We start from the raw sequence: 25,294 nt of genomic DNA, 5'->3' as shown, positions 1-25,294 counted from the left end.
TAAATATGTACATCTACATTGTGTTGTAATATATATGAGAGCTCTTCTATAAAACGATAAAGATGAAATGCAAAAAAAAAAGAAAAATTAAAAGAAAAAATGAAGATTTTCTTTTTAAAAAATATACACAAGCACAAACAAATTTTGAATATGAAAATCGAAAATATTTTTCTGTATGTGTATACTTATGTATAATGAGCAAATTGTACTACTAAAAGTGTAGGTATTTATTAAAATATATGTACATATATATTAGTGTGACCAAACCTCTTTTTTTCCAGTGCTCAATATTTTTTCAATATTCTTTCAATAGACAAAAAAATGTTGCAAGTTTTGTTTCTTTTTATAATATGTATTTCGAAATACGTAATGACAATTTTAAAGAAGTTTTTATTGCAGTTAGTATCAGTAAAGAGAATAATTTTCAACTACAACTTTAAGTTTTAAAAAGGACAGTAATTATAAGAATTTTTCTGACAATATTTTATTAAATAAAGAAAACTTCTTATCTAATATGAATTTAAAAAAAAATATAAATGCTTATCTACAGTTCCTTGCTATACCTGCTTGCTTCTTAATTTTTATTATGTAATTGCAGATACTAAGTATCTGCATACTAAATAATTTAAATTAATTATATTTATACTCTTTAAATTAATCTCTTTTGTACTTTTGACAAAATGGTCACCCTAGCATTTAATATTTGTGTACTATATTTACAAAAAAAAATATAAATAAAAATTGTATAGAACACCGCCAATTGACCTTATAAATTGTTCTCAAAAACAAAAAAAAAAAACAGCAATTTTTTCGATTAATTCATTATTTTGTTATTGCAGTTGTTGTTATTGTACTTTATACTGACATGAATAATAGGGCGAGAATATGGCTGATGCTGATGAAAATGACTAAGAAAATTTAATTAAAATCAATTTGTTTTTTTTTTGTTTTCGCCTGATTTTCTAGACTACAAAATTTAATTCAACCAAAAAAATTAAAAATTCAGGACAGTGATACTTAAGTACAGATATTCCTACATACATACATACATGTACATAAGTAAACATGTATTTTATAATTTTGTGAGAATAAGAAAAGAGGGATTAAATTATTTTTTAATGAATTAAAATCTGTTGATTTGTAAAGTGAAAAATTTACAAGGAAAACAAAATAGAAAAGAATTTTGTAAAGAAAACGTCAATCATCAAGTTTACAAAAGAAAAATATTTTTACAAGAAAGATGGAGGCGAAGTAAATTTCTTGTTATTCTTAGATTTGAAAGAGGAATTCTTTACGAGAAAATATTTAACTTTTGTTTTAAAAGTACTTATGTATGTATGTATGTAAATTATTAAGAGATGTATTGTAATTTATCTTAATTATATTTTATTAGAAAAAATGAACAAATTGACTATTCCGATTTGGTATGTTGATCTATGGCATGTGTACGCAATATCTAGTTATAAAGTATGTTTATAAGTGCACTCATAACATAGAAAATAATTAATAATAGACAAAATTAAACCAATTTTATAAGAAGTAATTTCCGGAACTTCTCAATATTTTAAAAAGATTTCCTCACATATTTTTGAAAAAATATTTTTATATACATAACTGAAGTACTTAACATTATGTACAATTCAATATTATGTATGTATATATACAAGTAAAAGTGTATGTTTAAGAATATCATATATAAGGGTTAATACTAGCGCGCATATTTACATATGTATGTATTAAATTCAATTAAACAATGTTTCGCTTTTATCTAAAAATAAAATAGCTTCTATAGCTATTCCGAAACTTCCGAAAATTATTTTTATACATGAGTTTATATGTAAGTACATATAAAAAATTTTGTTTAAATAAAATAATTGGAACTTAAATTCCAGAACAGAATAATCATTACAAAACAGTTTTTGTTTATTAAAATTTTCAGAAATTTTAATGCTTTCATAAATTTTAATATTTTTGTAATTTTAATAATTATTTGTATATATGTATGTATGTATGCACATAATATGAAATTTTAGGTAAAATATTTGTATGAACACCACATAGTTTTAATTTAACTAAGCTTAAATAACACAATTTAGATTTATTTGTTGTTTTATTTTCTTAAGAGACAAGTAACACTTAATACAGTATTTTTGTTTTCGATTTAAAATAAGGATTTCATTTTTACCTGAAGTAATGATGTTGACAATACGATTACAATTATGTACCTGATAGATTTGGCCGCCTAATATGATTCTTAAAGGGTCAAATAAATTTGGGAGAGTGCTACTTACTAGTATATAAAATAAAAGCGCTAATTTTGAAGAAATTACCACTTTATAACCAATAGCTATTTGTTAATTATTTCGTAATAGCCATAATCGGAGTAATTTCAATTTTTCCATGCAGTAAAAATTTTAATTTTTTAACTTTCATAATAAGATTTTTTGATACTTGATTTTTTTTATAATTATTTTAAGGCAGTATTTTTCTCATATAAAAATACAATTCTTCTATATCTAAAATATTTCGAAAAATAAAATTATTTTAAAGTATTAAAATTTAATTAGTAATATTTAATAAAAACAATTCAATTACCTTTCAATTACATACTCTGGTGGATTTAAAAAATTCATTATATTGCTATCGAATTCAATATGAATTATATTAGACATAAAATTTAAAATTTTTTACACTATATTGTAAAATAAAAAAATCTTTTTAAAATAATTCCAAAAAAAAATAGTCCACAACAAGTTAAAATTTTATTTAAAAAAAAAATTCAAGCCATAAATAAAATCACAGTAATATTTAAAATTTAAAAGAAAAAAAATTAAAAGTTTAAAAAAATACAGTATTTAAAAAAACATGTTACAGAAGTGAAGAGTTTCCAAAAAAAAATAAAAAAAAAAAAATAAAAGAAGAACTGAAAATTTTAATCACAATGTCATTTTAATAAGACTTTTATGACAACACTTTAGCAACAAGTACAAATGTACTCATAATTAATTGAATTATTGAGAAATGTTGCAGCAACATTGGGAGAAATATCGCCTTTTTTGCATAAATATCCAGTTCTTTTGTAATATCAAAAATCAAAATTTAAAAAAAAGAGAGAGAATTTTACAGTAAAAGAGAGAATTTCTGTATCAGTAAAAGTTCCCGTTTTAAAAATTTGACATTTTGTCATTTAATTAAAACATGAATGCACAAAATTCACAATGATTATTTAAGTAAATAAATATGTAATTCACAATAGTGAAATTATTTTTTTTTGAGTCTGTGAACCACATATGTTTAGTAATCAAAATTAGATAAATATCGTAAAAACATATTTATTTTCCTTCACTTTTCAACGGGTCATTATAATTAAACGAAAATAATCTTGCGTATTATTTAAACGAATTAGTTCACAAAAGTATAAAGTTCATTCAAATTTATTCAATAAATTTGACACTTTCAATCTATATTTTACACATCTGTATGTAAATATGTGTATGTATCAATATGTGCATATTTTACGTGCAAATTTATTTGTATACATACATACAATATGTAATGCATGTATAAAATTAATTAAAAATTGTATTTTGACACTATTTTTTTTTTTTTTTTGTAAATACCGCATTAAGTTTTATTTTAATTATATGACATTCGACCTTATAAATAAATAATGTAAAACTTGTAATAAGTACTTAAATACTATTAAAATTTAAAAATTCATTTAACGTTACAAATATCACTTAATATTATTCCGACATTTTGAAATTCCCTTAAGAAAAGGACAACAAATTTGAACAAAACAAAAAAATTAAAGAAAACAAAATGAAAATTTAATGATGCCTGCTGCACCACTTTCAAAAATAGACTAAACTAAACAGTAATAGGTCCTATGAAATAAGGACATGTTAGAAAAATAGTTTTAAATTTTTTTTTTATCTTTTCTTTTTTTTTTTGGAAAAAGTGCATTATTATAATTCATTGTTTTGTTGCTGTTAATGTTACTGTTTTCTGTAAGAATTTAGCAAAAAGGTATGAGAAAAAAGAAAAAAAGAAAAAATTAAAAATAGTATAAGGAAAAAAACGAAGGTAAAAACTGCAAAGTAACAAAAGAAGAAATCCTTTAGGATAGCATGTCAAAAATCCTTGAAATATTTTTACTGCATATAATTTTACTTTTTTTTTGTTGTTGTGTTTTCCTTAAAAATTTTTATATTAACACCATCATATACTTCTTATATATTTTTCGTACAAAAATTTTATAAAGTGGTCTGGAACAGTGTAAGTACTCTAAGGAAATGTAACGAAATACGATCTCTAAATTGTTATTGTTGTTGTGCATATACACACATTATGAACATATATAGACCTTATATGCATATACATACATAAGTAAATTTTTTTAAATTATTACATTGCAATTCTGATTTCCTTTCTGAGTCAAAGGTATTTTAATGTACATGTATACAAACCCATGTATAAAAATATAAAATCAAATTTTAAAACTGAATATAATATTTACCTTTTTGTACACTAAAAATGTACTTTCATCTACAAAGAGTACCCAAAATAGTGATAACAATGCAACAAGGATATAAAATTTATACATGTATTAGAGCTATATTTCGTATATTTCAAAGATATTATGTGCATTGTTCATTTTAGAAATATTTTGTTTTTGTAAACACATTGAAAATTCCTTGAGGAATTAATATCAAAGTTTAAAAAAATTGGTTTTATGAGTATTTGGTATTGTACATGTATAAATAAAGTTGTGTACCTAAAAGTATAGTATGCAAACGTTTGTTCTATACTGAATTTTACATTTAATTTCTGAGATCAAATTACTACAATCATAAAATAAATACGTTAGTTATTTGTTTGTATGTATATGTATAAGTATTATTTTTTGCATTTATACAATGTATTTGAATATTGTGATTAAAATTGAAAATATATAAAATTTTATGAATGAGAAAATGAGTTTAAAGTTTTTCCTCGAACTTAAAATTGGATTTTGGAAAGGCCTTGAATGGATCCTGCCTTTCTAAATTTTAACCTTAATATATGTACATATATATTTAATTTAAGCCGGGCTGTTTTCACTTCGTGATCATACGTGATCATAATAATGTCACTCTTACGTAACTGTACAATATAAAATGTCAAACTATTTTCTAAATCACAAAAAAAAGAAAATTATCTTTTAATTTTAATTAAAAAATTTTGAACTAAAATCCATTTTTAAGAACTTCTTTATTCCAAGTTACTAACCTTTTGAAAATTCCGTTTTAGTTGTTAGTCATAAAAAATATCAAATTTTACTTGTCCTTAAACAAAAAAAAATTTAATTTGATACACTCATCCTGTTTAGTCCAATAAAATTTGTTGTTTTAAAAGAACAATAAACCAATCGCATTCCTAGAATAACATTGCTTGCCATTACACAAAATATAATCAAGCACAAATAAGATCAGGTATAAGACGGAATGTCTGTTTTCATCTGCTTCGTTTCTGGATAGCCAAAATGATATTGTGGATGATATTTTAGGATTTCACGAATTTTACATGTTATCACATCCAAATTTAGGATGCTGTATTACTTAATTTGTTAAAATAACTCTGTCTTACTTTGAAGTTATTCAATCTGCATAAATACAACGATAAAGCCGAACATTTCTTAAAATTCTTTGAATATAAATATCTCAGAAGTAAAGTTTTGAAAGTCTTAGAGGTGCGACAAAATGTTTCTTATATTTGTGTATAAAATTTCCTAGGCCGATATAAAATACATAGGCAAAAATATTCTTAAAAACTAATAATAAATAAAAGATAAAATAAATAAAGAAACAATTGAAATCAATAAAAAAACCATAATAATTCGATGCCAATGGTTTATTCGTATCAGATTTTGTCAAAAAAAAAAAATAAAATTCATTTCAGTACACCGAATGTCATAAAACAACATAGAATTGTCAAAGGATATTCATTTGTAGACCTTATCATTGTTTAAAGACAAAATTAACCACAAATACATTTTTGCCCTTTTTTTTCGAAAATTGTACGCAGCTGGAATTTCATATTTCTTTTTAATGTTTTGTATGAAATTTTCATTATTCCAATAACACATAAAACAAAAAATTTTCATGAATAATTTTGAAAGGATAGTTAGATCCCTTAATACCTATGGACTAGTCTGCAGGTAACTTTAACAATTATTTTCAAGAAAGATTTCATTTTTATGATAATAAATGGTAAATTGATCTTTATCAGCTGTCAAAGATTTGCAAAAATTTTAGATTTGAATGAATTGAAAACTACTGTGTAAATAAATTGAGAAATAAAATGTGTAAATATTGTTAATAAAGAAAAAAATAAGAATGGGATTAAAGAAAAGAATAAAGATTAAATTTTGACATACCCACACACAAATTGTAGAGCGAATTTTACAAAAAAACGCAAAATGTATTTATAAATAATTTAAAAAATTTTCAAGGGAAACACTTATTAATTACTTAATTGTTAAAAAATTAAATTTGATTCAAAACCGTTCCTATTAGTTTAGTACAATAAGAAGGATGTTATTAGAATTTCGACAATTTTCTATTATAAGTAAACAACATTTCTTAAATCCAAAGTGTGGCCCTTTGAGAAATTTCGAGAGAGAAAGTAAAGATTATGAGCAAGTAGAAAATCGCCATCTCTTTTATTAAAATTATTAGAGAAATTAAGAATAAATTAAAAATACAATAGAGAATGCATTAAATTAAAATTTTATCAACTGATAAAAATTTATAGAACGATTAATTTAATTAATATATTAAAGTTTCTATATCGTTTAAGTTTTCAAAAATTAATTTATAATCCTGATAAGAAAATAAAAAATTTTTAAAATTGCTTCAATATTACTCTTTGTAAATAATTTAGCTATTCTTATTCACAATAAGTAAGTATTAATTTAATCCGAAATACAAAAACGATATTGATTCATAAAACAGGAAATTTTCACCTGTAATCGAATACGCATACACACACACACACACAAAACTTTCTTGCGGTCTTTAATATTAATATTATTAAAGTAAAAAAAAAATTGTTTTACTTTATGAACTTCGGTTTCCATTAATCGAAGGTCACAATTTATAATACGATAAAAAAAACATGTTGATATTTAAAAAATATTAAAGTTAAATATTTATTTATCAAAGTTTTAAAACACAAATGAAAAAAAAAGAAAGAAAACAAAGAAAAACATAAAAGCCTTTAGCAAAAATTAATTACGTCTTTCATATATGAGTACAAGTTGTACATTAAATCTTGAAATTCTAAATTAGAAAATTCCTCAAACATGTCTTGCGTGTTAATCTGCTGCTACTGTTACTATTTCTTATACTTTTAGAGTTATACATACATACTTATGTAAGTATATAAATATAAAAAAATATTTAAACTTAGAATAGAATTTGAAATTCGATTTGTAATGTTAAAAAAAATTGAAAAGGGATAATTTTTTGTACATTACAAATTGTTTTTTCAAATAGAATCATGGTGTTCATAGTCACCCATTGAGTGAGTAATAATATTTATGACAGTAGTCAGTAACAAAGCAAAGTGTTTATTTCACAAAAAAATAGCCATTTTTTATTCACTCCCATTAAATATAAATAAAATTTTAGCGAGAAATTTTTGACAAATTTTATTTTAAATGAGAAAAGAATTATCTAATATTTGTGCTCTCTTATAATGTTATTAATTCTTTGATTAATATAATTAAGTATTATTTATTGTGAAACAATATTGAAAATAATTAAATAAACCTTCCTGATCTATAGATAATGTATAACTTCCTTACAAGAAGTGATACGAGGAAACTCCAATTTCAAATTCAAATTTCTCAAAATCATTGAACGTGTTTTTGAAAAAAACAAATAACATTACTCAATATTTAAAAACAGAGACAAATTAAATTTGACAAGTAATATTTGCAAATAGACAAGAATTCGAAACTAAACTAAAACTGGTTTATATTTGAAAAGAGAAACCAGTAAATTGTGTAGTATTAAGTATTTTTTATTGTAAAAAAACGGGACAACACCAAACACAAATGTCAAAAATTGAAAATTTTTATTACATAAAAACTTTTTTTTTGTTTACCATACAATGTTTTTTTTTTGGAAATATGGTGGTTTACAGTTATCTAGCAAATGAGAGTAAAAAAAATTTCGAATTTCGAATTTTTTAAATATTATTTTTAACAATTTAATATTTCTTAGTCGTTACGTTGACATTTGTTTACTATTTATTTTTCGAACTGTAGAACGAAATTGTAGTTATAAATATTATAATTTACAATTTAAATAGCAAATTAACTACATACATACATATATGATTTCGAGTATCCTATAGTTGACCTAATCTACTTAAAATATTTAAATTTATTTGTTCTTGTATTTGAATTTGTGCTTAAAATTTTTTTCAAAATTTTGATAACAACTACTAAAAGTTTTGTATTCAAAAATCGTATAAATTATAAAGAACGCAGAAAGAAAAAAAAAAAACAATAATAAAAAATAAAAAATTTAATACTCAAGCGATTTTTTTTGTTTATTTTTTTTTAATCGTTCTTATTTTTTAATTTTTTGTGTTGAATCAACAAAAATTAATTGTTAATAAATTAAAAATTAAAAAAAAAATGAGAAAAAAAAATCATGAAAATCAAGGTCAATGATTTTTTTTTATTTATTAAAATTTTATATAACAAAAATTAAAAAAAAATCGCGATCGAATTACAATTCTATATAAAAAAAAAATTTAGAACATTTTGTTTATTTTTTTTTGACACGTAATTAGTCGGAAATTGAATATTATTTTAAAGAAAACAAAAAAAAAAATGAAGAGTAATGAGAAGTAAACGATATTGGGTTTGGGTACGCAAAGGAAGGTGAAGCGATTATTCAATTTGAAGCGTTTAAAAAATAAAAAATTTTAAACAGTAGAATTTTGTTTATTTTTGCGTTTTTTTAAAATGTCGGATAAAACAAATTCATTTAAAACAAAACATATTTTGTATATTGATTTAAAAGCTGACCTAGTACATACATTCATACTTGTAAAACAAATTTTCATAGCTACTTTATTTTCAGGAAATGAAAAAAGAAAAACAAAAAGAAAAGAATAAAGCAACAGAATGAAAAATAAAATTAAGGTAAGCTTAAGAATTTTTTCATCAAATTACAACAGTAATTAAGTACATAGAATTTTTGAAGGTGCTTAAAAAAAATCCACAGCACAGTAGTTGATGTGGCATTGAAATTTGATTATTTTAAATTACAAAAAATGAAAAACCAACAAAAAAAAAAAAAACACTTTTTTTAAAGCTTTGTGGTCAGCGAATTTTTAAGAAAAAATTATGGAATATTCCGCATTTAAAATCTAAAAATATACGAGAAATTTAAATTAACAGAGCAAATATTTAATTTACTTAATTAGCTTTAATTTAATTAATTTCATAAATTTTCTATGATTTATGGTAATGTTTTGAAATTTTGGAATTTCTATATTGAAAATTAAAGAAAATTCAAATTTAAATCAACAAGTGACAGCGTTTACATACTAATATTTATTTGTTATTTGTTAATTTTTTTATTAAAATCAATTCCATGACGTTTTTATATTAAATTTTCATATAAAATTTAACCAAATTCAAAGTAATTCTTTAAAAATTAATGATGTGAATTCTATGATGACCAAGTACATATTATGTTAATATTTCCGAATACCAATAGCTATAAACACTATATGTATGTGTAATCAGTCAATATGTGGTACCTATTTGTTTATTGTATGTGCTATGATCCAATTTTATAAAATTTTGGTTTTTACATTACCTGTACATTACAGCAAATTGCGTGTCTAATACTTTTATACTACAATATTGAGATCAGAATTCTTACTAATAATGTTTTATTAATAAAATGTTGAAAATTTGAGAAATTTACCTGAAAGTAGAAAAAATATAAAAAAATTGTTAATAAATTTGATTTGAATAATTATTTTTTTATTTTAATAAAATAAAATTTTTATAATCATAAGAATTACAAAATATTTTTTTTTAAAAACATTCTAAAACGCCGAAAGTTGGTTAATCGAAAGTAAATTCTTCAGATCGGAAAACCAAAAATTTCAGTTTTCAATAGCAGTAGAATTTAAGAAAGTAAGCAAGGAGATGCTTAATCCCATTCAAACAATTTTTGTCAGGAATTTAAAAAAAAAAACAGCAAAATTGAGGAAAATTTTAAGAAAAAGAGAATTTTGTTGGGTCACAAATTAAGATTTCCAACTTTTCCTAAAAATCTTCATAGAATTCAGTTAAATCACAAAATTAATCCTGGAAAATCTTATAAAAATAGAAACTATTAGTGAATAACTCCCTTTACAACTTAAAATTTTTATTAGTTTTAAATTGATTAAGCATTTTCTTTCAAAATTGGACCCAAAATTGAGCAACACTAAAATATTTTATAATCATACTTTTATGTTTTTCAATTAATTGAAATAATTGACTGCCATAAAGCAGTGAAATTCGATAATTACATACTTATTTTATACCAATCATAATTTCACATAAATTTAAAATAATAATTTTTTTTTTTTATCAAAATGAAATTGCATTAAAATAACAATTTAGGCATAAAATAAAAGCTACAAGAAAAAAATGAAAAAAAAATAGAAAAAGTTTAATCAACTTTATTAAATTTCATTTTGAAATAAACCGAAAAGAAAATGAAAATATTTACAGTAGATTTCGAAAAGTAAATCAATTTTCAAATTTAAGTAAATATTTAGAGTTTTCCATAACTATTATTAATTATAGGTTAAAAGAAAAATTGAAATATTGTTCATACTTTTTAAATATTGCTATTTTACATATAGGCACACATATTTTATGTTCATATTCATTCATATACATAAAACGTGAGCATAACTATACAAATATTTTAATGTGACTATTAACTACTTTAAGTGTTACATTAAATTTAAACCATGCTTTCATTTGTTTAATAATTTTCTCTTATTGAATATAAGAAACTGAACAAATTTTCTGTTGTTGTTGCTGTTATTTATTTATTTTTTTTTTTTCAAGGAGAAAATCAAAAAATTTCTCTTATTGTGAAACGCTACTATCTAAAAAGAAAAGCAAAAAATTAAAAAAAAAAAAAGATATTGAAAAAAAAGGTTGTTGTTATGGAATTAAAAGAAAAGCACTTCGTTTGCCATTTCATACCCATACTCCAAAGAAATTTTTGACGACAACGGTGATGACGATGACGCCGACACCGCTCTATTTAAAAAAAAAAATGAAAATTGTATTCAAAATAAAGAATTCCATTTATTCACACTTTGGTTTTTTTTTTGTGTTTTCATTTTATATTTACGTCTAAAAAGATCATTTAAAGCTTTTACTACTATCTCCTTCTCTCACTCATTCTTACTATACTTAATATACAAGTTTATAACAGTAAAATGAAAATTGAAAGACAGAATGAGAAAGAGAAAATCAATTTCGCATTCGAAGAGAAAAAAAGCTTCAAAATCAGTTTTTTCTTTTTCTTTGTTTCATTTTTATAAGTCAGAAAATATGTACTTAAGTCAGTCAGTCAGTTAGACTTACTATTTCTGAAATTGGCAGCCCATTCACAAAAACCAAAGTAAAATACTACTAAGTATTTCGATATTATTTGTTATTGTTTTTTTTTTCGCTCTAACTCTGAAATATTTTTGTTATAAAACAAAAAAAAAATATTTTTTTTTTAAATTTTATTTAAAAAAATTTCTCTTCCTTATACCATCGAGCGGTACCATGTCGTTTAACTTTTCAAAAAAAAAAAATGTCTTATTACATATTATTAACAATCTAATAGGTTGGTGAGTGAGAAGTGGTGGAAAATACCAAATAAATAAAAATTTCATTCAAAATATTTTCAGTTTCAGTAAATTATTCAATACATTTTTGGTAAAAAAAAACAGCCTAATAAATTCGAATTATCAAAAGAAATTTAATTGAAAAATAAATACATAAAAGTATTGGTGCCCAGAGTAATTTCAGTAATAGAAAATTTTGCTTATTAAATTTAAGTAAGTCATTTTTTAGCAGTGCTCATATGTAATATTAAAATTAGATGGGCCAAATTAATGATCACAATCAAAAAGGGAAAATTAACGAGAATAACAGGTTGCTATTAACATTTAATTAGGGTTGCCACTATTTAGCACTGTTTTAAAATTCTTTCTTAAAACTATTATATTTACTGTAAGTACTTTTTTTTTTTAAACATATATTTTTGTTTTTTTGGCATTTAATCAACTTCCCTGTTACGTGATAATATCAAAATATTTAAAAAAAAATAAAAAATAATATAAAATTTTTTTAATTCTAATTTTGCTACCTTCTTATAATTTAATTTAAATTAAACTAACGTACACATCAAAAGTTCAAGAATTTAAAATTTAAAAACGCTTACATTTATCAATTAATAAGATATGACGACCACGGACTAATTAAATTGACACGCACAATATTAAAGTGACATTTCGTTACCTCTAAATATCAATTTACAATTTTACATAATGAATGTAATTGTACAAAATATAATTGAAAATTTTTTCATGCTTTTTATTTTCAGTATCCGATCGTTCCACTGTTTTGTGGTGATGTAGTAAAAATTTTTTTAAAGCAATTTATAATTTTTGATTTATTTGATTTTGTGAGTACAAATTTTAAACGACAATACGTGTGTAGTTTATTAATGTTGGATTTTGTAAAAAAGTATGATAAACATGTTTGATTTTATAACAACATGTCGCTTGTTTTATTTATAATGTTTTATGTATGTTCGTTTAGTTTTTTTTTTTGCAAAAAATTTAAAATGAAATTTTAAATTCGAGAACAACAGGGTTAAAAATTATAATTTTAAATTGGTTGAGTTGAGTCATTTGCAAAAAAAAAACAAAGATTTAAATAAAGAAAAATTTCAAGAATCGACATAGTTACAGGAAGCAGCAACAACAAGCTGCAAGTTTTCCCAAACCATAATTTTATTTCAGTATATAGGTGCTAATTTCTTAAAAAAAAACACTTGAAAATTTTTAAATGGCACTTATATATGTACATTGTTTCAGATAACATACGAATGAAGAAAATGTGGCGTGAACAACTAAAAGGGCAGCCCTAAATACACAAAAATGCATAATTATGTACGACAAATGCTTTTTCCAATAAATAAAACAATTTTTCTAGTAAATAAAGCTTTTAGATAGAACTATTTTAAATAATGATTTTTTTTTTTGTTCAAATTAATTACGAGTACTGAACAAAGAAATGTAAAGTAAAACGATTTTTTCAACGTGATCTTAAAATTGAAATATAGACTGTGAAATATCGATTAAAAATACACGTAATATGTATACACTTTTCTAGAAAAAAAAGCTCGATATTTTATTTGCCAATAAAAATAAAATTATGAACGATTTTTATTACTTTGGTTGTAAAACGATCTATTCAATTATTAATTGCGGAAATTCATTTTTAGATTATTTAGAAATCAAGGAAATTTTTTATTTTAGATTTTGTTTTTTTTTTCTTTTTTGTTCCCTTTCGGATAATATGCATAATATATGCATACATACATTTATAACACATAACAATTATATATATTGGAATACTAGTTTTATATTGCACTAATACATTCATATATATACCTAAGTACGTATATTTATTTTACATTATAATAAATTACAAGTAGTTATTGTAAAGCTTCAGATTACGTCAAATTTTAAAATTTGAAGGACAAATTTTTATAATAAAAAATTAAAAGAAAACAAAAATCTAAACAAGTATGAATCATGTATAAAATGTAGCAAATTACTGCTTATGTAAGGGCAAACAATAAAGGTTATCTGTAAGTAGTGAAAATAGGAAAGTTTTTAAAAATAAAAATTAATATTTAATGTTTTTTTTTTTAATATTTAAAATGCATTTAATGTAAAATCAAAGGAAAAATTTTTTATTTTCAATAAAAATTTGCATACAAAAGCAACAATGTAGTAAAAATATTAGCATTTGGTTAAGTGAATTGCTTTTTAATATTTATATATATAGGTTAATAATAAATTTATAATAAGTAAATCAAATATTCTTATCAATCATATTTTTATGGGTTTTATGGTAGTATAACTCCTGATATTGGTTCTTGAGCTTGGTCATATATGAAAATTTTAATAGTTTTTCAATTTATGGCTACAAAACTTGCAAATTTGCTTACGAGTATTACAAGAATTTTAATTTTAAAACAGTTGCTATCCACAATATTTTATTTAAAAATTTTTCTCAGATTAAGTTTAGGAAATAAAAAAAAAATTAAAAAGTAGAACGTGTTGAATAAATATTTGCGGTGAAGGTGAAAAAAAATATACATATGTAAGTAGTTAAGTAAGTTATATTTTTTTACTATATTTTATATGTAAAGAATATAGACTAACTAATATATGTAGAAATTCAATTTTAATTTCTATATAAAATTGAAATTTTCATTTTTATACTTAATTGAATATTTTCTACTTATAGCTCAACAAAACATAAATAATTTTTTAATTTTGTATTTTTCCAAATTGTATAAATTAATTACTTAAATTTAAATGAAATCCCATTCGTATGGAATATAAGAGTGTCTGAAATAAATTATAAATTGAATTTCAAATAACATAAATAATTTAGTATGACATTCACATATCAAGTAAAAAAATGATATTCTTAATATTGCATTCATCACTTTTCCAAAAAATTATAAAAGTCTTCTTGTAAGGATGCAGCTATTACTTATAAATTCATTGTAAATGCAAGGTTTTTTTTTCTCTATAAATGACCTTTTTTTTTGTTTAAAAAAAATTAACAAAGCTTTTCATGAAAATTTAAAATAATAGAACGCAAGCTGTTAAAACAAATTTTTTTTAAAATAAAAAATCGTAACTATAGCAAAAAAAAATTTAACGCCCTTTTCAGTTAATATTTTTGCATTATGTAAAATAAAATTAAATTCAGATAAGTACTCAATAAATTCAGCAACTTTTAAAATAATTTTAGAATAATTGATAAGGAAATTTCAGTTTTTCTATGGAAAAAAATATTTTTATTTAAAAAATTTTACTTAAATTTACATAGTCAAATATTAGATAAAGGGCTTGAATATTGTCCAAGAGTAAGTTTACAATTTTTTCTATATTATTTAAAATAAGTATTCAAAATACATTATTAATTTCCAGAATATCATCCAGTTCATAGTAATAACTTTCAAAATTAAAAAATTAGCAGATATAGAACTTGGGTTTTTTTTGTTTCTTTCGGTCTTTTAAGAAATTAATAATTATATAAAAGTTACAGGGAAGTTAGGTATAAAAAATTTTCCTTTTAAGATTTGTAGATAGGCACTCAGTTATTAACATGAGTATGTCATGAAGTTATAAACTTTAAAAAAATTTTTCTTGTTACTCAGGCATTTTCTTAGAGTGCAATTACAAGTAAAAATTTCATAGTTAAACGTGGGTGTTGAAATAGTTTCATAAATTCAATTTCTTAGGAAATCTTTCTCCAACATTATGTGAAAAAGAATTCAATGTTAACGTCAATTAAAATATTTTTTAAATAGAAAATTTTATTTTGTATAATACACGTGAAAATTATTACTTATTTAACGTGATTGGTCATTTTTTTCTTATCCAGAATTCCTTTATATTGTTTGCCATAAAATAATATTAAGTCATCCTTATTTCGTATAATATGTACAAATAAAATGACATTTGAAAATTGTAATCAAACATCTCATTTCCTATAACTTTTCAATTGAGTGTGACAGTAATATTAAAATTTTTATATTCATTTATTGAATAGTTTCTAAATATATAAATATGGCGTGCCAGTTAATTAACTCCTCTTTGACTTACATTAAGTACTTACTTTGCGTAAACATTTTCTGATTTGCTAGCTAAAACTCAAAACATAACTATTTTGAATAGTAAAGATAATAATTTTAAAATTAATTGTTCACGAAATATTTTCCAAACCTTTTGTTTTTTATTAATTAAAATTTCATGGACATTTTATTCAATTTCAATAAATAAATTTTAATAATTTCTTAAGGACATTTACAAATTTACTATACACTAACTAAGTATAATAATTGATAATATTGGTGATTTTAGAGAAAATAAAAAAATTAACATTTCTTTTTCATATTTTCAATTTTTTGCAATTCCTTTCGTTTTGACTTTCAAAAATTTCTCCTTAAATATTAAATGACCATATAATATTTTCAATTTTTTCTTTCTCAATATTTTTCACTTAAAATAAAATATTGTAATAATAAAATAATAATGATGATAAAAAAAAGCCAAAAAGAAAAAGCGCGCGGTATTACGTAAAAACACAATTTCACTTTAAAATTGTTTTTTCCATACCATTTTTGTATAAAAAAAAGTATTTAAAAGCGTTCCAAGCATGCGATAAATATAAAAAAAGAAAATTTGAAAAAAAAAGATACTATATCGTGTTCGAGCGCGCGCGCGCTTTTAGTTTTATGTATTTTACATTTCGCCGCCGCACTCGCGATATCAATATCATAACATGACTTTCTTCTTGTTGTCTCCTTTTACTTAAATTTTCATTTACTTTTTTTCTGCACCATATAAAATAACACGTTTTTTTTTCACTGTAACTATTTTCTCATCTCTTCCAATTGAATTTGTTCAATTTCATTTTATTTTCTTATTTTTATTTTTTTTTTTTGGGTTAAAAATTTCTTCTTCGAAATTTCTAATTTTCATTTCGGAAAAAAAATTGTCTGTTAGTAAAAAACAAAAGAAAAAGCGATAACAATAATAAATATGAAATTTACTAATATTTTATCTTTACAAAATAGCCATATAAAAGTTAGGGTTGCCATTATATAATTAATTGTATCATTTAGCTCATATTTTTTTTCGATGACCGTTTAAACCAATACAAATCAGTCGAAACCATTAATAAATGGAAGAAATAGCTCCAATTTTTTAATTGTGTACTTTAAAAATTTTTATGAAAGTCTATTCGACACGTTCAGTTTTTTTCCCTGGCTATTCAAAAGGCCATCGTTTTAGAAAATGTGTACTTTTTTAAGTCTTTCTCAGATTACCGAATACAGATTAAATCTTTAAAAGCTTACAATTTATTTTGCTGTTGGTTTACTAAAGATAAAAGATATTAAATACTAAATCAAAATTAAATATTAAATTTACATAATTACACAAAAGTGTTAAACACTCACATTATTATTTAAATTTTAATAGTGTAGCGGCAAGCCTTACGGATATTTTACTCTTATACACATTATTTTATGAATATAATAAGCCTACATTATAAAACTTCATACTAGCATAAATTTAATGTACATATGTGCGTAAGTTTGTATATCCAAACATATATTTTTGTTGGATAGTAAAAATATCAATTGTCATGCTACTATCCGATAATATAAAACTACGATTAAAAATATCACCTATTGATTTTTGTTTGTTTTTATTTTTCTTATTGTTTCTGGAGATTAACTTTTTCCCATGATAGTTTGTTTGTATGTGTGTACCTTTTCTCTTTGTTCATTAGTATTGTTATTTTTACTATTATTTCACTTCTTGTTATTATTTTGTATTTTTTTTTTGTGCAAGTTATGCAACATTGAAAAGAAAATCAAAAATAAAGAAAACAAAAAACAAAAGCTTCATCAGATTGAGTCAGAAATTTCATTATTTTCTCTTTTCTCTTATTTGCCAATTAACTATTGTTTTTGTTGTTTATATTTTGAAAGTACATAACGTGCCATAAATATTTTATTTCTATACATATATACATACATATGTACATGTGTATAATATATGAAATTAACTAACTAATAATTTAATAAGATTATAAAACCTACAATAGATTAAAACTTGATTAGGATTAAAATGGTTTTATTATTTATTGTTTTTATCAGGCGACTGGACTAAGTAAATTATAAAAGAAAAAAGCAAATGGAATTGGGATTTTTTTTTTGTTTTTTAAATATCACATTTTAATGTGACGTCATTATGTTTTATGACAGTAGAAAAGTGATAGTTATATTGTATAGTGTTACGACAAAAATGTAAATATGTACCTGATTTTATTTGTTACAATGGATTTTTTTATTATAGATTTTACAACAGTGTGTTTTTTATTACTTGCTTTTTCGATTTTAAATTACATTGAGGTAAAATAGTTTTGAGTACAAAAAATATGTACGCGCAGTTGCATGTTACTATTTCCATTACTATTTTACACAATATCAAAATGAAAACTCATTAATTATTTTGTTAAAACTATAATGGTGGTAGAGGGATGCTTTTTAAATATAATTTATATGAAAGAGAAAGATAGAGATAAAAAGGTAAGAAGGGGAATTAACTGAATATAAAAGGGGAATATGTAATAATGAAAGTTACCATCAATATACAATCATATGTACATAAGCATTAAATAAGTTAAATTAATTATAATAAATTTGAATATAAATTTATTGTACCAAAAATAATTTTTATTTTTCAAAGGTATTATAATTATATACATACCTATTATATATATGTATATGAAATTATAACAATAATTATTTGAAACTTTTAAAAATTACTTGAATAACTAACAATTTTTGTTTTCGTTTTTTTTGTTTGAGAGACATTTGTTATATAATGTAGTTTACATTTTTTAAGAGTGAAAACGTGTAAAAAAGAAATTTGTAAAAACCCAAATTTTATAATAAAATTTGTAAGAGAGTTTAAATTCATTTCTCTTCTAAAATACGAGCAAAACATTTTTAATTTGTAAAAGTTACTGCAATTTTAGATGGTTTTAAAATATCAATTTCAATTTTACAAAATCATTTCATGTATGAGATGATTATAAATAATATAAACTAGTTAATTATGATTGTTTATGAAAATTTTATATATTAAATAAAATATAATAAAGTTTTATTAGAATATAGAAAATTTGAAAGTAATAAAGAGATTTTCGAAATGAATAACAACTGGTTACAATAATAATTTGTTACGTGTAGGTATTAAGTATAAATAATATTCTCAATTACTCTTAATAAGCTCAAATAAGTATTTAAATTTTTATAGCTAAAGAATATAAAATACTAACTATATATGCATTCCATATTAACGCCAAAAAGGAAACGAAATAAATTTAATTAATTTTATTTAATATAAACATATGCAAATTAAATCGGTATTTTTAGACAATTATTCTCAATTACTTAAAAATAGCTACTTCATACTTGTACTTAATATGCAAACTCAATTCTAATTTAATTTTCCTTTACAATTCAAAAATATATTCAAATATGTATAATAATAACTTTATTTATGTACACGTATGTCAAATGCAAACTGTAACGATAATAATTTTGAAATAAATTTTTTTTAATATAAAAAGAAGTGTTATTTAGAATTTAAATAGAAAAAATAAAATATAAACTTGAGCATAATAGAGAAAAGTAATATTACATCATATTATTATATATATTCATACATGTATATATATACTTGAATAAATGTAACTGGAAAATTATATTAAAATGCCCTGAAATCGCAATGAATGAATAAGAGTTGAATAGTTTGTGGATAAACATATACAATGGAAATATTCATATTTGATAGTTAATAAGGGTGATGGCATTAAGGATACTCTCAAAAAGCTGTTTTGTACATATATATATAAAATGTTATACTTACAATTATTTTATTAAGTATATTTTAAGTAGTAGGAAAATATACAATTTTCCCCTCAATAAAAATTATTTACGTGTAAAGTTAACACAGTTGGATGACAAGGAGTTTTAAAAATTAGATTATATTTTTTTTAAGAATGTGTGGCTATTTTTTAGGTAATAATTTCATTATCTAGCGTTTGGTAGAAATTATATTGTTTATTAAAGATTACAAGTTTTTACATTTTGAATTGAAAAATTTCATTCTTTATTATTAAATAACATTCAATTAACATTCTATGAATAGCTTTTTATTAGTCTCGTTATCATAGCGTTTGTTAATAACTTCGTACCAGATCATAAGTAAATTTAAGATAATTCATAACGATTTACCACAAATTGGATCAAATTGATTACTGTTGGTTTCAAGCAAAGAATATTAAGAATCCAAGTAATTAAAAAAATGTTACAGATCTTGCAAATAAGTATACTGTTGTTGTCGAATTCCCTGAATATTTCGAGATATACTTAGGTATATAAACCTACATTGTATGTAGACATAATTTATAACTGAATACAATTATACAATGTGTATAAAGCCCACTAGTGATAATTATTACATTTATTTTATTATCTAACACTTTTTAGTTTCATATAATAAGAAAGTATGGTATGTGAAGTACCCTGAATTCATATCCACAAATGTATACCAGTTACATATAAGTTGGGTTGAATATAAAAATCTAAAAATAAAAATTATTATAAATACCGAGATGTTTGATTGTTACAATAATTTCAATGATAATATTTAATTATATTTCAAAAACGGTTCTTGACCCCCTTCTATTTTATATTTTTTTCTTTCTGTGTAATTTTATTTGACTTGTTTTTTTGAATTTTGTTTTTGTAATATGATGAAAATTTTGTTCTATTGTCAATTTAAATTATTATTTTGTATTTATTTTATAAATTCATGCTGAGTTTTAAATAGGGGGTTGATTGACATTATTACAGAGTATTCGTTAAATATACCCAGTAATGTATAAATTTATTGTACATATTTTATAAACGCACATAATGACAACGGTTATTCAATATTGTTTACATTGTAATATTTAAGGTTAGTTTTATTATTTTTTTTATGGTGAATTCAATGCAATGCATTTGGTGTTTACTAAAAAAAAAAAGAAACGGGGATATAACTAACTCTGATTGTATATAGAATCTGAAAAGTGCCCCTTTAATGACAATTTTTTGATCTACTTTATATATATATAATTTTTTACAAAATTATTGCGTGTATGAACTTATATTGTTATATGGTCTTAGTTTATTTGTTATAAAAACTTATTTTCTTATTTAAAAATCACTTTCGTGGGGTGAATTATATATACAAGTTGCTAAGCCAGATTTTTATATTTTTAAAAGAAAAGTATGTAAGTATGTAACTACATTGAAAAATATTAAATTTGAACAATATTGTTGATGTTTTCGAAGCTGAAAATTTTGTCGCTTTTATTAATTTCAAAAGAGCATATCTGTCTTTTAAAATTGTTAAACAAATTGTAACAATAAATAATGATTGAGTAATTAGAAGTTTACTACTTAATCGCATAAAAAAGCAATACAGATGCTTTGCAGTTTAAATTAATTACTAAACCTAAAAATTAATTTGATAATTTTCAGATAAATCCAAAAAAAATTATTTATGTAAACAATTTTTAATCACTATACACTGATTTATTTTCACTTATGTTAAATAATAATTAAAATTTTTCTTTTCGAACTATATTTTCAAAATAATTTTTAATTATTTTATTACCTTTTATCACAGAAATTTGCAGTACACAATTCCTTTGAATTTGGACATTTAACTAATAACACGAGGCACATAGACGAATTACTATTATTACCATTATTATTATTACCGTTATTATTATTAATTAAATGATTATTACAGCAACTATGATTATTATTATGAATTTGATTATTATTATTATTATTGTTATTAATAGTATTACTATTATTATTGGAACTGCAACCTTGTTGTTGATTTAATAAAATATTTAATCCATTATTATTATTATTATTATTGTTGCTTATATTATTATCATTATTTGAACTGTTACTATTATTATTATGATTATGATTATTATTATTACTATTTAAACTTGATAGTAAAGAAGATGATGAATTTGACGATGACGATGCTGTTGAAGATGATGATAAATTGTTATTACTTTTATTATTATTACTACAAATAGTATTTGTAATTCTTAAATTTCGATTACTCAATATTGATTGAACACTTAAATTATTATTATTACTAATATTATTTAAAAATTGATTACAATTATTATTATTATTATTATTATTATTTAAAATATTCACTAAACTATTATTATTATTATTAGAATTAGTATTATTTGAATTTGAACTTGTTGAATTTAATAGACTACTCAATGATGATGGTTGACCATTTAATGATAAAACACCATTACTATTATTATTATTGTTATTATTAATGTTATTATTATTATTGTTTGAATTGTTGCTTTTATTATTTTGACAACTAGTATTATTATTATTGTTATCAAGATTATTATTATTGTTATTATTATTACTATTGGTGGTAATATTAATATTATGTAAATTATTCAAACGATTATATAAATTTGATGTTCCAGGATCAATTAAACCATAAGCTGGTTGTGATTGATTTGATTGTTGTTGTTGAGATTGTTGAAAATGATGTTGGGATTGTTGTGGTTGAGGTTGATATTGTTGTTGATGTTGTTGTATTCCAATTGAATTACATGAATTCGATTGTGAAGTCGATGGTGATGGTATCGCTGGTGGTATTGTTGGTGTACTTGGACAGCAACAACATCTATGTTGTGCATTTTTTTTCTTAATTTTAACGTATGGATGAAACATTTATATGTATGTGTTATGTATATTAATAAAATTTACAATTATAGTTGATATTTTTTTTTTAAATTTATTTATTTTTCAATTTTAAATCAAATTTCACTAGCAAAAATTGAAAGAGGGAAGCAAAAAAAAAAAAATTACACCTCTTTAAAGATTAAATAAAATAATTTTTCATAAATGCATTTTTCTTTTTTGTTGTTTTTATGAAAATACTGAAATTTAGATTTTGTTTTGTTGTTTTTTTTATTAATATACACTTTTTCAATGTTCACTTTGCAATTATTAAAAATTTTTTATTAACTACGGTTGTAGATGTTCGGCGACTATTTCCGATGATTTAAAATAAAATTTTTTTATTAAAATATTTTTATATACTTAAAATGTGTTTCTTTTAAGGTAATGAAACCGTTTATGTAAATTTAAAAAAATTTATTTTTTGAAAATTCCATTTATTTTTATAATACTTTTTTTGGCAATCACAAAATCCTTCATGGAGATCAATCACAAAATTTTATTTTTATTTTTAAAATGAAAAAAAAAATCACATTAATTTTATTAAAATTTTCAGCAAAAAAGGTTTTTTCATTTTATTTTCTTTTATTTTTGTATGTATGTATGTACTCTTATAATTTTTTCTAAATTTTTTTCATACACATTAATTTTGAATTTAAATATTTATTCTTCACCAATATTGAAAAATTTCAAAGTTTTTTTTTTCTTTAGTATAAATTTTATACTTATTGTTTTCTATTATGTATATATAATTTTAAGTATATAATATGTATGTATATTTTCTTTTGCCAGTTATACACAAAAAAAAAAAATTCTCAATACCTTAGCGAAGGTTGCACTTGAATTGAATGATCAAGAAAATTAATTTATTTTCAATGAAAATGTTTTATTTCCGGATTTCATTAGCTTTTTGATTGAAAATTTTTTTATTTCAAAGCACACAATCAAATAGCGGAATAAAAAAAAATATTAGCAAAAATATTTTTTTTCTTCTTTTTAAAATTTTTTTATTCAATGTAAATTTTTTTTCACTTATAATTCAATTTTTATTACACTCTGTTCATTATTTAATATTTTTTTTTTTCAATTATTAAAATTGCATTTAAATCTCTTTTTAATTTTTATATAACTATGATTTCTTTTTTTTTTTCAAAAATTTTACACAATTAATGCCTCCTTTATTTTTATAGAAAAAAAATTAAGTTTCAAAAAGTTGCAATTACAAACAAAACAATTAAAATTTATGCAAAAAAAGAAAATTTAATGGAAACAAAATTAAAGAAATATCTGGTATAATTAAAAAACCAACCGAGAAAATAAATTCGAACCGTTCACGTTTAAAGAAGAGCAACAACTGTGAAGTCAGATAAAAATTTTCTTTTACATATGGAATAAAATTATTTTATGCTTTTTCATTTTTTTGTTTTTGTTTTTCTTTTATTTGCTTACCTATGAAAAATGTATACCTATATTCTTTTATTAAAATTGAGAGAAACGAAAAAGAGAAGAGAGAATTTTAAAACAAATTCCCTATTTTTTATATTTATTTGAGTGAAAATTAAATTGAATAAAAATTGAGGGAAAATCAAGTTTGAGTGAGCATGTCCTCTCTCTTATATTTTTTTTACTGTTTTACTTTTTCTTTTTTTTTTCTACTTTTGTAGTACGTTATCTCTTAACAGGAAAATAAAATCACGTTGCTTTCAGATACAAATATACAGTAAGTAGTGACTGAGTGATATAAGTACTGCTATAACAATAAAAATCTAAAGAATTTGTATAGATAAGTCACACTACTAAAAACGTGTATACATTATTTCTGCAATAGTAAAATTATAATATGTGGTAAGGCAATAATGTTACAACACTGTGCTATATTATAAATGTAAATAGAAATTGCACTTTCTATAATTAATAAATGGAGTAAAATTTAATTTATATATGGTCATTTGTATATGTATGTAAACGTAGTATATTTAATTATGTACATACATATATGGAAATAATATTAAATTATGTATGAAGAAATGTTAAAATAAAATAGAATATTACTTAATACCTAAATTGTAGAAATTTTAATTTTAATTAGTATATTATAAAGATTTTTAATTCTATATATTATGTATATGTATATGTATTAGGTATATAAATTATTTGAAATTTTCACTACTCCTTTTCATATGGCAATTCAGACCGATTTTACAGGGTCTTATTTAGGAAATTTTTAAAAATTTCAAAATAATTAATGCAATAATGTTTTGCTTAAAAAGATAAATATCAATAATTAACAAATATTTAATAATATTTTCTTAAACGCACAAACGCACATACTACCTGTGATAAAGTATAGATAAAAAAAAATTCAGCTAATGTGCTATATTTACAGCGCTGTTACATAATATTTAATAAATAGGGATACAGCAAAAATTTTTGGTTACACAAAATGCTATTGAAATTGTGTATGGCAAGAATTTTTGTTGCTTTGAAATTTGTAAAAAATTATTTTTCTGTTTTTCTGTGGCTATAGGTGACCGAAT

At 21.8% G+C, this 25,294-nt stretch overlaps 1 protein-coding gene across 2 annotated transcripts in view; it reads right to left on the bottom strand.

The window, feature by feature from the left end:
• The window catches only part of LOC129614378 (protein roadkill), an 88,528-nt gene extending 64,424 nt beyond the window's left edge, over positions 1-24,104 (bottom strand). The window contains exon 1 of one of the 2 annotated variants that reach the window (XM_055528956.1): positions 21,634-24,104. In XM_055528956.1, coding sequence (XP_055384931.1) covers positions 21,634-22,748 — 1,115 coding nt within the window. In that variant the 5' untranslated portion in view covers positions 22,749-24,104. Of the gene's footprint in view, positions 1-2,595; positions 2,697-21,633 lie in introns of those variants that run through there. The other variant, XM_055528964.1, reaches the window with a different exon arrangement.
• Between the last annotated feature and the right edge of the window lie 1,190 nt (positions 24,105-25,294).

This window comes from Condylostylus longicornis, unplaced genomic scaffold (genome assembly GCF_029603195.1).
Source record: "Condylostylus longicornis isolate FDR11 unplaced genomic scaffold, ASM2960319v2 ptg000004l, whole genome shotgun sequence".
Classification (NCBI taxonomy): Eukaryota; Metazoa; Arthropoda; class Insecta; order Diptera; family Dolichopodidae; genus Condylostylus; species Condylostylus longicornis.
This window is presented reverse-complemented; position numbering and strand designations above follow the sequence as displayed.